Here is a 15,343-nt window from a genome sequence, read left to right as displayed (position 1 = left end):
CGTTCTAATTCAAAAAACTTCAGTTAAAAATTTATTCTCAACTAATAAATTTTTAAAACATTCTTTGTCATAATCATAAATGTAGTAACCAGTATCACCGTGGCATCGAAATACAAATTAATCAAGTACACTTAAAAAAAAATCTGATATGTTCCCCCATCAAACTTTCTCTTACCACAATTGACTGAAAAGGCACCAGACTTCCATGTTACAAAATTTCATTGCAATAAAATCATATAATTATAGGAAGCGGGTCATCAGAGGATTAGATTCCCACGCGGAGGTCTCGGGTTCGAATCCAGCTGTTGACCCTTAGATTTTCTCTTCCTAGGATGAGCTTCTTACAGCTCACTGTCCGGTGATGGGAGAGTGTTGTCTGTAACAAGAGAACACTGTCCGGAGGCCGGCAGTGCACTGAACAAAAGCTCCGGGTGCCAATAACCTCAGATATCGACGCGCCTTAATTAAATCGCCTAGATCTGCAAAGTTAATATGCGTTGTGGTACTGGGTTCGATTGTTACCGGTCTTAGGCCTTGGATTTTATTTAATAGTTAATAAAAGAAATTTACAGTAAAGTATGTTTGCTAGTCGCCTCCGTCCAAGACACCTAATTGGAAGTTGGACGTAAAAGCCCCGCCTGAAAATATAGGCGATTACTTTGCTACTAATTAAATCGCCTAACCGTAATTTTCTGTTCAGTACTTATTTTTAGTATTTTTACAGAAGTATTTCTTTTAAGCAGTTTGCTGAAAAGGTGTCAACAAGAAAAATAACTAGTAAATTTACAAATTTGTTTCTTCAAATTAAAACTTATTTCTAAAAATTTAAAAACCTGTATTCAAACTTGAGTTATTAAAAATACAAAATAATAATAAATATACAAAACTTTACCAAAAATATTTTCTGTATTCATAGTCATTTTTGATTTCATTCCCTTCAGATAAGAACTTGAACGCACAGAACAAGAAGAAATACAACACTAAAAAACCATGACGTTACAACAATTATGATAACCAGATTTCATAAACGGTGCGGGATTTTTTTCTTCACAAAAGCGACTGCTTAGAACAATAATGGACCTTGTTTTTCGAAATTACATTTTCATTGTTCCACTTGGATCAGTAATTATAATTAAACTTCTTAATGCAATAATTTTTTTGTCTAAGTTCTCTCTGCAACAGCCTCAAAATTATTTCAAATTTTCTAATTGTAAGTAATTGTTGCAAGATATTTTTCTGCAACTTCTTACTTTCGTGGAAAAAAATTTGTTACAAATTCTATGTACGCATCCTCATCAAGAAATGTAGCAACTAAAATATTGTTTTTGTTGATTCTAAAGTCTTATATCCGATATTTGCAACAAAAAGAAAGAGACTTGAGTTTCAAATTTATATCAATATCAGTTGCACGCGCTATAAATATTAATTTCCAGCGGTGATTCTCCAATACGAAACTTTAATACGATCGCAACACTTTCCTCACTTCGTGGAAGAGAAATGTTTTCAAAACAGTTTTTATTTATTGAATTTGTCAATTCACAAATTTGTGCGTTAGTATAGTAACTTAACGATGATTTTTTGACTAAACAAATGATGTTTATACGGATAGAAGTGTTGTAAAGCTTCTAGCCGGTTGCTAACTATCTAAAACACACAGTGTCCTGTTTCACATACATATGTAGGGGAGAGGGGGCACATATGAACAGGAGGCACCTTTGAACAGTTAAAACCAAAATTTAAAACATTAATGATTGGTAATTCTCTCCATATTTTGTGGTAGACCTGTTATATAATTGGTTTCCCTTCCTTTTCATAGTTGTAAAGTCAGAATTGAGGAATGTTATATTTTGTAAGGTGGATGTAAAATTTTTGTTGCAGCTTTGGAAGTGTATTGTGAAGACTGTAGAGGACAAGGTGTAAGTATTGATAGTCCATATTAACATTTAGAATTCGTATTTTTAAACCTAGTATTTACAAAAGTCTATTTGCTTGCAAAAAGTGTTAGATATTATATTTTCTTTTATGGAAGGAGAGAGGGCACATTTCAACACCTCAGTTAGAATGTGCCCTATCGACCTGCAAGTTTGTGACTTTTTTGTTTAATCGCAGAGAAGGGGAAGTGGTCCGAACCTACATTAAGAAGCGCAACAAACCGAATATTTTTTTAAAACTTTCTAAACCCATCACTTCGGGTACAACATCCCGAACTGAGTAATTCTTGATTTTTGAACTAGATTTCAGTGGTTTAAAAGACAAAGTAATGTAGTAGTGAGAGAAATAACTGATAGAAGGTAGATTCAGAGTAAAGTAATATCATTTCTTTCTATTTTATATTGTGTTCAAAGTGTCCGACAGTGGGGTAGATATTAACATTTGACACAACATTTTTAAATTAAAAACATTTAGATATGTATGTAAAGTAATAACTGTTTATTGATATAGATCTGTTCAGAAGACTTGAAAGTTGTAGAAAACAAAATAAAAAGGTTCAATAATACGATTCTGTGCACTCTGTAACAGAAAATGTAAATTCTGTTCAAATGTGCCCCCTCTCCCCTACATACTAAAATTAACAATATTTTTCGAAAGATAAAAAGGTTATAAAATTATAGAAACTTTGACGCTACTTCTATTAATAGTAGCATAATGTGGCAATTAATCAACCAATCAAGATTAGAATATAAAGTTCTTTTTTGTAATATATAGCGACAAAAAAGATCGCGCATGTTCCTTAAACAACTAGTTTAACAAGTTCAACTACTTCATTTAATGATATCTGGTGAAAACCCGTGTCAAAATGGAAGAAGCTTCTTCAGGAATTCTTTAGTACAAGAAAGACGAAGTAAGTTGTCTGTATTTTCAATTCGAGACTAACGTTATTTATTTTATACAATATTTACTGTTTAAAATTTATTCAGGGAGTTACTATATCAGAGAATATGTAATAAAGACTTATATGAGTGAAAGAAGTTGATTTTTCACCCAAATTTTTGCCCACATGAGCATAGTGTGTAAGCATCTGAACGAGAAAGTGAAAACACTTCCCTTAAGCATGCAATATTAAACTTTCTCTATAATCACTTCAATAGTTTCGAATATAATAATTCAATAATTTTAAATTCTACATTTAGACGAAGAGGTTTACCAACTATAATAGATTAGGTAGCTCTTTGAATTTAGAATATTGGAAAAAAAATAACTTTTAATGAATGTTAAAATTAAGAAACACATTAAAATTGCATTTAGAATAAATACAAGTTTATTTAAAATAAATTCTGTATCATCTTTTTATATTGATTTTAATTGAATTTATAATTGCTTCCTTTGTGGTAGTGGCGTTTTCTTGCCGTTTATTAGAACTACCATTATATTTAAAAATTTTAAGTTACCTATTAATTTTCTGCAATTTATTTTTTAGAAAGATTTTTAGAAACATATTTATTACTATCTCCTTAACAAAAACTTACAGTTTAAAATGTTAAGTATAAGGGTTGATTAAACGCCAAAAGGTACACAAATCAGCAAGTACCCAACATTTCATTAATACTTCATTAATATTTAAGTAATTCTACTGCATTAATTTTCATTAATAAGTTATTTTTTAGAATTTATTAGATATCACAGACCCTTATGCTGGCCATTTTCGTCTACAAGTAGCACTGTAGATTGACTGTAATATCTAGTTATTTATAATAATCAAACTATTAATTACAGGTTAAAAAGAAAAACGTTATAAAAAATAAAATAAAAATATGAGGCTAAAAAATTCAAAACCTTGTTTAAAAAAATGCTTACACCAACTTACATCAATGATTTTGTTTATTTTATTTATTTATTTTTATTTCTTAAATAAAAATCGTCGGTTTAAGTTCATTCTTCGATTAAAGTAATTGTTATTTTATGAAGTAGTCAAACGTTTATAATAATAGGTAATAATTATCTGGCTTTATCGCAAATAATATAGTTTTCTTCAATTACATTCTCCATCTAGGTGTTCTTCCCACAATGTTGTATATATGTAATATAAAGTAAATAAGTTATGCATATATTTAGGACAGCTAATTATTCCAGTATTTTACTATAAGTAAAATTAGGGGACTAAATTAAATTACAATAGAGAAATGAATAATTATTGTTTAATAATCTACTTGTTATTAACTGTGTGTTAATTGTGCTCACGAATATTTCGGTAAGACGAATTCAAGACAGTAGCCTACTCTAACTTTATCTTTACTTTAACATGCATGTACGTATATGTGATTTATCATGATTATTATAACAAAAAAATAATATAAATGAAGTGGCCAGCATAAGGGTCTGTGATATCTAATAAATTCTAAAAAATAACTTATTAATGAAAATTAATGCAGTAGAATTACTTAAATATTAATGAGGTATTAATGAAATGTTGGGTACTTGCTGATTTGTGTACCTTTTGGCGTTTAATCAACCCTTATACTTAACATTTTAAACTGTAAGTTTTTGTTAAGGAGATTTTTGTACCTTTTGGATAGATTTTCCTTTTTGTCTATTTTACAAAGTTACATATCTGCTTTACAGATTTTTTTAAAATTTGGAATAAGCAATTCTATCATTATAACCTGATAAGGTGTTAACTACCACTGGAGAGATCTTTTTAAAGAATGATTGTAGTTGCGGCTCCCAAACCATCCTCAATAACAATTTTTTTGAGAAAGCGTTTTGAATAACATAGGAAGGTATTTGTACGTAAATAGCAAAATTAAACTGCGATTTCAGTACTTCCTTTTAAGAGGAGTAAGAAAAATAAACTAGGATTGCAGTACTTCTCCCTAAAAGGCAAAGAGGCAAAGATTTTTTAATCGAACAATTCATTGATTTAAATCGGTTCACTCATTGATAATTTAAACGATTGCAGTACTTCCTCTTAGTAGGAGCAAGAGAATCAGCAACGTAGAGGAGCTTTAACCACTTATTCGAGCTGAATTTTATCAAAATCGGACTAAGCGTTATAGTAATATTGGTAATAATAGTTTTAGAAAGGGCCTTATTTGGGTGGGGCAAACTCCCCTCCTTATGAGGCACGGTGCCGACACTTTTAAAGTGCAAATCTGTGTAAAATTTCGATTCGAATGACACTTCATTCATAAAAATCGGTTCACGTGTCGATAATTTGAAACGATTGCTATACTTCCCCTTAACAATTGTAAGAGCAGATCGTCGCTTTAATGTTACGTAGAGGAGCCCTAACCCTACCATCCTACCAAATTTTATCAAAATCGGGCCAAGATTTACAGTGTAATTAGTAATAATAATTTTGGAGGGGGCCTTACATAAAGGGGGCTAACTCCTCTCCCATTCGATGTACAGCGTCGGGACCCCCAAAAGGCACATCTACATAAAATTCCGAATCGAATGACACCTCATTCATGAAAATCGGTTCACGCGTTTAGGCGCTACGTTGTTTACAAAAAAGGTAACAACAAGAACAAGAAGAAGAACAAGAACATTTTTTGAAAAAGCCGTTTTTGCTCATTTTCGGCAACTTTTTTCTCGAAACCTATTAGATCTGGGTGGTTGCAAAAAAATTACAGTTATAAAGGAGGATTTGCCCTATATTTTAAAGAAAATTTGGGAATTTTATCTTTTATAGAAAAAGAGAAAAAAATTGTCAAAGTTGGGTGTTTTTCAACGTTACGCTTTTTCGTGCAGTTTTTGATGGTCAACCCTTATACAACTGTCCTACCGGACAGCTTTAATACCAGACCAGTACCCAACGGGGAAGCCGATTAGTTACTTCTTCAGGGTACTTGCGGGTATCCAGTCTATCAACACGAACGGGAGCAACATATACTGTAACAACCCAATACATTTGCTTAGTACACATAGAGCAGGGTGATGGTATACCTCCACTGATAATCTCTTGTTTCAATCCCTCCTTTGATCCAGTCTATCCCTTTCCTGACTCCCCGGATCCCTGCCCAAGCTGAGATGGAGACTCAACTAGGCTGAATGCATAATATGTGAATGTGAATGTTAAATATATGTGCATAAATATATTCACCTTGGGGCACCAGGCGAAACCCCATTGTAATTTAGGCTACCTGTGGCAGACCCCCACCGTTGATCCCCCCACCACACGTTGGAAATAACGACTGCCAGAGGGGTGCCCTCAAGGGGGTCTTATCTCCGTTCCTGTGGGGCATGGTCCGTAGACGACTTACTTGAGATGCGACTTTCGTGCGTTCTCGGTCCTGGGGTACGCAGATGATATTTCTGCGGTAGCCAGTGGCGGGCTCGAGACAATCGTTGCTGAGCTCATATAGGTATCACTCAAGTTCATAGAAAATTGGAATAGAAGGATAGATCTTACTATTCAGTGCACTGGGCGATTGAGTCGCCATGCTCCCTAGTGTCCTGTTACGACTTTATTAGTTTATTGTATTGGCATCTGGCAAACTTTAGCCGGATTTGTTGTATTAAAGCCCCGGTATCTCTGATGAGATGAAGGGTGGGCGGGGAACAATGGGCATTTTGGATTGACTGCGTTCCTTCCCCTTTTTGGTGGAACCGCCATTTTTAATACAATCTACAATCTAGATCTTATTGTGAAACCTTCTAACATTACTACTCTGGTCTCCTTTACTAGGAGGAGGGACATAGAAAGCTACAAAAATATTCTATTTTTTGGCAAAACTCTGGTTGTGTTAAGTATCTGGGAGTTGTCATAGACACCAGACTGTATATTTACGGTGAAAAGTACATTTAGATAAAGATATACGTATGGAAAAATAATCTTAATCCCAGACCAGTATGAAGCAAGAAGGTTTCCCTTAAATTTTAACTTTCATTAACTCATATTTCTCATAGCACAGATAAAATTTTTAATTTGAATAACTTTATTTTTTTTTTAACTTAAGGTGCGTCAACTTCTGAGGTTGTTGCCTTTTTGACTTTGGAAGAGCTTTTTTTCAGAGCACTCTTTGCTTTTGGACAGTGTTATCTCGTTACAAAAAAAACGTAAAAAATCACAGCGCTAACGGGATTTGTAGAGTGTTATAGAAAACATAAACTATTTGTAGATTAGAATAGTTTGTTTTTTTTAACCAGTTCACAGATTTTGCACACTGTCAATGGATTTTATATTTCTCATTAGCCTGTATTTAAAAAAAATATTAATCTTATTACAAAAATAAGATATTTTCCTTTTAGAATATAGGCAAGTTAGAGACTAATGCGAAAAGTTGTTAATTCAAATTATTTTTATTTCCAATGTTTTGAAGACTATTTTGTAAACTTACAAAAGTAAAATAAATTCTCCTATATTATTTTTGTGAATGCCAACGTTGGAAGAGTAATATAAGGTTATAATATTTCAACTAAATGATATGAAGTACACTACTTTCAATGTAATAATAACTTAGCATTAAAATATTTCTGGATTTGGTAAAAACTTCAAGAAAACGAAGAAACTGACAAACAAGCAAAGGAAGCACTAGTTAAGATAAAAAATATAATAAATTTTTTGAAATACACTTCACATGAGAAGAATTCGTTTAAAAAAAAGGTAAATTTGTGCTACTTGAGGTTGATGAAATAGGCGCCGTTTCTTCTGTTGACGTCCGCTCAAAGCTTTACTTTTTCTTTTCAACTCTGTTCCAAGTAGGTAACATTTTCAAAATGTCAGTATGTTCACAGCAGGTGCTCATTATAAATGCAAAAACACATACATTAAAAACTGTTGAAGTGTTCAGCCATACAAATTTCACTGTACTAATATTTGCTCTTGTATACTTTTTTTCACGACACAAATACGTAGACCTGTAACTTTTAATAGGAATATTTTTTTTTTGCAACCATGTAGGGAAGTTCTCATTACTCAATTAAAATCAGATGTGTAATGCCCAACTTCCCACACTAGTGGGGAAAAATTCCCATTAGTGTCACTTTCCTCACTAGTGAGTGGAAAAACTTTATTGTGCTTCCTTGATATAAGAAGTTTTGTTATTAACATAAATATTTTCTGTAAAACTTTAATAAGCATATTTAACGTAACTAAATAAATACTCGTAAAAAACGAATATTAAACAATAAAATAAAAATTGAAAGGAATATTGAAATAAAAATAATACTTTAATAAATAATTAGCTATTTTTAATTATAACAGTTAAAAAGGTTATAGTGTTACCTTATAGAAATTTAAAATGGATTCTAGTGATTCCTGTTTAGAAAACACTCCTCCATCAATAAAAGAAACAGCAGAAAATGTAATAAGTAATGTAAACACGTAAGTAATGTAAATAATTGTAATATAACAATAAATGTTTATAATAAAAAAATTACTTTTTGTAGACTGTAAAAATGAAATTTTTAATTTTTTTAGTTAATAAATCTAATGGTTGCAGAAAAAATATAATATTTAACTCGAATGTAAAGTATTTTCCTCACACTCGGCAATTTGCACTTGCACTCGCCTCGCTTCGCTCGATCGCAAATCCTGCCTCGCGTGAGGAAAAGTACTACTTTCCACACTTGTTAAATAAATAACTATTCTCACGATGCAAGAATTCTTGTGATTTAAAAAAAAAAACCGAAAACTTAACAGATTTTACTTCCTAACGAACAGTCCGTCAAATTTTTACTTTTCAATCCAACTCCAAAACCTATAAAAACCGAAAAAATGAATTATTTATAAAAGGGATGAAGAAAAGATATAACTTCGGACTTTCTTTCGTAATAAAATTGAAACTATTGAAATTGTATCATTGTAAATTATTTAAATGTACTAAAAACTGATACAAAATCAGATAATATTTCTAAAATTTAAGTTTCTTTAAAATATATAATTTTTTATTTGATAGCCACGCAACAATGTGTAACAGTGTGACGTTGACTGAACTTACAATCAAATGAGTCTGGACAGTGATTTGATTATAGATGTGTAAATAAAATTTAGCACTTTAATGATAAAACGTTTGATTTTAAAATCGTACAAGACGGTAAATCTAACAAGCTTAAACTTTACAGGCTATAAATAGTGATGATAATTACGTATTATTTGCATTAAACTCAACTTTTTTCTGTTATGAAAAAATGAGAATTCATCTCTTTATACCCGAAATTTTATAATGGCCTTTTACTATTCACTTCCAATGAAACACAAGTGTTCTTCGCCAAAACCTTTTGAATATATACTGTTAACAAGCAAGGCAAAAAATATGCTTCCACTTCAAGAAATAAATAAGAATGCATATTTTTTTCTACATTTTTTTTTTTAGAATTCAATAGTAAAATAATAAATTTAATGTACGTAAGCTGTACTCTTCCAGTATTAAGATCTACGTCAAAATTAATTATCAGTTTTATGTAAATTTTATACATCAATCGCACGAAAAAATGGAGTTAAAAGAATTATCACTACCACTTCGCAGTAATGAGCAAAACCTACTTGGCCCCATGTTTCGATGTTAAATATCAAAACTGACATCCAGCTTCCAGCCTGAAACCTGAACTATTGCAGGTGGATAAAACCTTTAAAAAGTATCTTCTCTTAATTTTTTACATCCATTCCTCAGGATAGCATATTCCTTAGGATTGCAGCCCAGTAAAGTTAAAAGACGCTAATTTTCCCACAAATAAAAAATCAGCTTAAAAGATTTCCAGGACTTATAACATTGCCAATAATTCTTCATGGAATATTCGAATCAATTTTTCGAAACAAAAAATTGGTAACAGTCGGTAGCTGAAACTTCAAAACTTCAGTCAAACGTTCATTTTTAAAATAAAAAAAATAAAATAATTTTAGATGCAAATAGATGTGCGAAAGTTAAATTTTTCAGATCATTCAAGAACAAGTTCAAGAAGTTAATTTGGCGAGCAGGTTATTAGGGGACAAGAGAAGCAGCAAATTTTGCTTGTGGAGCATGCCTAGAAGTATCAAACATTTGTCATTAGAAGGCTCATGATTCTAACTGACCACAAGTCGCTGGTAGAAGTTACTTTCAAAATGAAGGAACTTGCCTCCAAGTATATTGAGGATAACCACATTCTTGCAGCAATTCAATTTCAAGACTGAAAAAAAAGGCATTAAAATCGACCATTTGAGGACTCAGATTCCAATGAATTGGTTGCAGATAAAAATTGTTGGCATGATCAAAACAGTCATTCTTATCTAATAAGAGAAAGTAAAAATTGAAGCCATTGCTTAATTAAAAATAGACGAATACAAAAATTAATTTTTGAAATTTATGGCAAGAATTCAAAAATAACCTATCAAGTATTTTTGGAATCATTTCTAATATTGCTGATATCAAAGATCTTTGATTTGTTAGAAAACATTATTTTAATACAATTAAAAAGGTACCATCCATTCAAGATATTAGTGCTGGATAAAGTAGGAATTCAAGCAATAGAACTCAATATATTACGAGACTAATGCGGAAATGTTGACCATTAACATGCTGCAACTTCGTGCACACACTCAAACTGAAAGAAAATGTTATCAAATTTGTTATAAATTATTTGTATATCAAACTTCCATAAATCCCAAAACATATTTTACTATTTTATTATTTAGTAAAAGTATTTATTATTAAGTTTTTGTTTCCAAAATTACCGTACGTAGTTAATTAGATGACTTTTTAGGGGAAATTATTTTTTTACCATAAAGTCAACGAATGTCTTTTCATTGAAACAAATTGCTAAGAAAGAAAATTCGAGTTAAAAGTATATCTCAGATTCATTCGTTCAGCCAGGTACAGAAGTAAATTACGATTAGTGATAATAGAAGATCCAGACAGAGTGCTAAGATTGTAATGTTCTCTAATTCTAGTCTTCTTTTCTTTTTTTTTGCAATTTAATTAATAAATTTCAATAAGAGAAAGTTTGTAGTGTTCGTACGAGACAGGTTATTATGTAGGGGTAGTTTACGATGTGATAATATTAAGAAATAATTTTCTTAATAAATGTGTAAAAAAAACTAGCAGGGTTGTCAAATTATAAGAATCACAGAGACGCCAACTTCTTTTTGGCTGACCCTTGCTACAGTTTGCCTTGCTGAACTTAACACCCACCACCCTGAACCGCAAAACTTTCACTACCTCTGCAGATTTAGTGCCTATTTTTATAGGTGTTCATACTATTAGAATGCCAGAATGAATAGGATAATGAAGAGATTAAAATTTATATTATAGTCCATTTTCTATAGAATATCATGATATTGCGTAAAAAATTAACCTGATTGAAATCCATGAAATATTAGTAAGTTTTTAGCAATAACAATTTGAACACTTAATTTAATCGAAAATGTTCATCTGCTCTCAAATGGCAAAAGAACATCTTTTATTTAAACTAAAGTTATCTTAAACTTCATTTAACTTTCATCATTTAATTTATTTGATTATAACTATTATATCAATGTTAGAGTAAACATTCGATTCAGAGAAAAGGCACTTTATGTTTTAAAAAAATTTTAAGGTATTTTAAAGTACAAAGAAGGTACAAAAAAATAAGTTTCGCCATTAAAACCATCTAATCAAAACAAAAGAAGAATTAAACTTAGTTTTACATGGAGTAATTTTATTAAATTGCGGATATTCTAAACTTCATTAACAGGCACTAATAGGTTTGGTTTTGAAAGGAAAAATATCGATTATTGCACCTAAAAAAAACAAAAAAAAAAAACTGATCCTTCCCAGTATCTCTGCACAGGCAGAAAGTGATTGTTTACTGTGCAGTAGCGTATTAAAAAACGTTACGAACTCTTTTAAAGATACTATGTTTTTCGATACTAATTTCTTATATACCAACACAAATAAATTTATAATTATTATTTTTTGTAATAGTTTACAATCACAATAACTGAATTCGAAAAGAAAACAAATTGCAAGAGAAAAGTGTACTAAAACTACTGTAGGTAGGTATTTAATAAAAACTGATACTTCAATAAAAATCAAAGTTACATAAAAAAAAAAAGCCTGCCTTATTTTTCAAATAAATCTTTAAAAAAAAATCTAAAACATTACCTTGGCTAATCCTGCTTTATGTGCTCCTTCGGTTTCAATGTAACTTATGTACTTCGAAAAATCTTTAAATTCTTCATACGTAGGCCTGAAAATTTGAATTTTTGGTGCTCCTGTTTTATGTTCCATTTTTTACCGATTTCTAAAAAAATAAAAGGAACGTAGAAGTTTTTGTTTACATCCTTAGAGCCGTGTCAAACTCATTAACCATCAATAGTGTGACACCAATAATAGCACTAGGTTTTTAGTGAATAATGAAATATCATATATATCACTCGGTTCCTATTTAACAAGTAAAAAACTTATGAAACAAATAGCCAAATTGTTTTAACCGAGGAACTTACACAAAACAGCTCGTTGATCAAGTTTTGGAAAAGAATTTTTAGGTTATGTCAAATGTCCTACTGCACGTAAAATATAAACACGCATTTGGGTACTGCATAATTCACACGAAACACTAGTAAAACACACAATTAATCCTAGGCCCTCAAGCCAAACATTGCCATTACCGTGAACGAACAAATCACGAAAGCGAAGCAGTGTGGCCAAGCACAAGCATACAGGTACAAGATGCAGACTAAAGAGGTGAATTCAAAATTGAAAAATTTTAATGTTATAAATGCCTATATTTAAATACCAGTACAAATAAATGTTAAATGTATTTAATGAATACAGACATTTCATTGATTAAATTATCCATTTATTTCATTAAGATGAGTGAATGTCGTACGGTTGCAATGATGACCAACCTTTGGACTAGGTATTTTTTTGTTTGTAAAGTATACCAATAATAATTCGAAATTAAGTACTTTTAAAGTCAAAGCTGTGAAAATATTCTTTGACATATCGAATCTCTCGGAAGAAATATCTAAACTAAAATCACCTACTATCAAAAAAATCAATTGAAAACCAAATTAAGCGTCGTCAGCCCACCAGCTACTTTCAAGGTCAGAAAGTCATTGCTGAAGAGTTGAAATTGAAAAAAAAAAACAATATCGAATTGAAAATATAAAATGTTTTCACAGATTCCAAAGTTAAAGAGGAACTTGAAAATGAATTTAAATAAGTCTAAAATCGTTTTTTTCAGAAATGGTGGCAAACTTGGCAAAAACGACAAATGGTGTTTTAGTAAAGAAAAGGTTGAAGTTGTTGCAAATTTGGGAGTCACCCTCTCCTCAGGGCTATCCTTGGAAAAGCATTTCAGAAAGAGAACTATAGTAGCCAATTATGCCCTGAATTTCTTTAATAATTTAATATGAAATAGAAACATACCCTTCTCTTCCAAGTTACAGGTATATAATGCTATCAGTAGAGCTATCATTTGCTATGGAACCCAGATATGAGGTTGTATATGATATAATCATGTCGAAATTCTTCTAAAGTTCTTTGTCAAACGTTTAACCTACCGCATAATAAGCCTGACTTTGTGCTTATCTAGAGACTAATGTGCTTCCCACAGTCTTATATATAGTAAAATTGCACAAAAAATATCTAAATAGATGTCCTACACTGCCGGCGCATCGTTACCTAAATATTTTGATGAACGAGATTATTGCAAGAAAATTGTTCTTATATAAGAATTGGGTAAAACTCTGTGATATAATTATCTCGTTCATTGATTTCCTCAATTTTAATATAAATATCAGTACAAAATTAGAAAATATTAAAAATGGCCTACTTGATAAATATAAGCTTTTAGCACTAAACAGTCAGCATCTTTATAAAATGCTAGACCCTCAATTTAGCATATTGTAGTCACTTGGATGCTCACTAAATTGGGTGGATAATTAAAGTTAGAGATGAATCGCTTTACTTTAATAAATACGTATTTAACAAGGAAATCAAGTTGTGTGTATTTGAGTATTTGTCTGTTACTATATAATTATATAAACAAATATGTAATTTTGAATTATGAATGAGCTATTTGCAAACGAATTGGTTTGTGTTTTTGTAAATATGCACCTACTTGAGATATATTCAATAAATAACTAAAAGGTTTTCTTCCGACTATTTGTTGCGAATCTGACAATTGTTTCCCTGACTTAGAAATCATAAATGTGAGGTAACAGATTGCTCGATTTTATTAGTGGAACCTGTAGAGACAGGTAGACTAGTATTTACTTTAAAGGATCGTAATCCTTGCGGTGACAGCGTAATACGAATAATAAATACTATAGCATCCATCTAGCATGCTTGTGTTCTCTATTTCTCACTTTAACCATATTAAGAGGTTTTTTAATGAATTTGATCTTTCATTTTTTAAAGCTAACGCGTACTTCAATTACAGTTTTGTCGTTTAACCATATTAAGAGGTTTTTTAATGAATTTAATCTTTCATTTTTTAAAGCTAACGCTTACTTCAATTACAATTTCGTCGTTTGGGCACTTTTGGCTTACAAACATTTCGTAAAACCCTTTGTAATGAGACAGTACAGTGTACGCTTATTTCTTCTATGAATTCCTACAAATCCTAACTATTCATTGAATACATTAGCAGATCTAGAACTTTAGGGAACGAAGCTAATAATTATTCTTGGGTCCCTAGAGCTGAGGAATAATAATTTTATGTACATTTACAATTCTTTATACTTAGCATATTTAAGTTACTGCTAGGCCGTATTTTGAAATAGAAGAAGAAATCCTACTTCATAGTTATGAAGAGGTAAAAAATCAATAGATTTGAGCCAAGATAACTGAGCGGGTTAATATTCAGACAGCAAAGCTGAGATGCAGTTCCAGTTCTAGATTCGATCACTAACATGACTTTCACTTACCTACATTAATTAATGATTTTTTTTAGACTTATAATTCCTACGAAAACAACATATATTTTCAATAATGTGGCTTGTCTCTGATGTAGTCACTTGGATGCTCGCTAAAGTGGGTGTATAATTAAAGTTAGAGGTGAATCGCTGTACCTTAATAAATACGTATTTAACAAAGAAGTCAAGTTGTGTGTATTTGAGTATTTGTCCGTTACACGCAACCAATGTTTCTAAAATTAGAAGAATTTCATATATTCAATTTCTTCAATAGTACAGTTAATTAGGACGTAAATCACACTTAAAAATAACTTTAGAGATAAGCTTAATCATATTACTCTCCCTTTTCTGCCAAAACGTTAAAATAGAAGTATAAATCTACATATATGCAATGTTTATATAAAGTTTAAAATTAAATCTTGGACAAGTTGATTTGAGAAAATCCTAATAAGCTAAAAATTGATTGTAAAATATTATATCAGGTTGACGTGTTTAGACCAAAACCTATTGTCGCAAGCCCTGGCACAACTTAGTTAAAATATTAAATTTGTTTTAGAGAGATATTTTCCATTTTCTGAGTTA

The 15,343-nt window shown here is 30.9% G+C and overlaps 1 protein-coding gene and 1 long non-coding RNA gene across 4 annotated transcripts in view; one reads left to right on the top strand and one right to left on the bottom strand.

Annotated features, from left to right (window-relative positions):
* Positions 1–12,570, bottom strand: part of LOC141449398 (lysine-specific demethylase 4C-like) — a 32,416-nt gene extending 19,846 nt beyond the window's left edge. For 2 of the 3 annotated variants that reach the window (XM_074118818.1, XM_074118820.1), the window contains exon 1: positions 12,003–12,570. In XM_074118818.1, the coding sequence (XP_073974919.1) occupies positions 12,003–12,128 (126 nt within the window). In that variant the 5' untranslated portion in view covers positions 12,129–12,570. The remainder of the gene's footprint in view (positions 1–12,002) is intronic. The other variant, XM_074118819.1, reaches the window with a different exon arrangement.
* Positions 10,757–13,997, top strand: LOC141449409 (uncharacterized). Its single transcript, XR_012455498.1, has 2 exons — positions 10,757–11,893; positions 13,087–13,997. It is a non-coding gene; the product is annotated as an uncharacterized lncRNA (long non-coding RNA).
* Positions 13,998–15,343: the final 1,346 nt, after the last annotated feature.

The sequence above is a fragment of the Rhodnius prolixus genome, unplaced genomic scaffold, assembly GCF_049639745.1.
Source record: "Rhodnius prolixus isolate KJV_2025 unplaced genomic scaffold, Rpr scaffold_2, whole genome shotgun sequence".
Taxonomy (NCBI): Eukaryota; Metazoa; Arthropoda; class Insecta; order Hemiptera; family Reduviidae; genus Rhodnius; species Rhodnius prolixus.
Note: the sequence above shows the minus strand (reverse complement) of the source record. Positions and strands in the feature narration are given on the sequence as shown.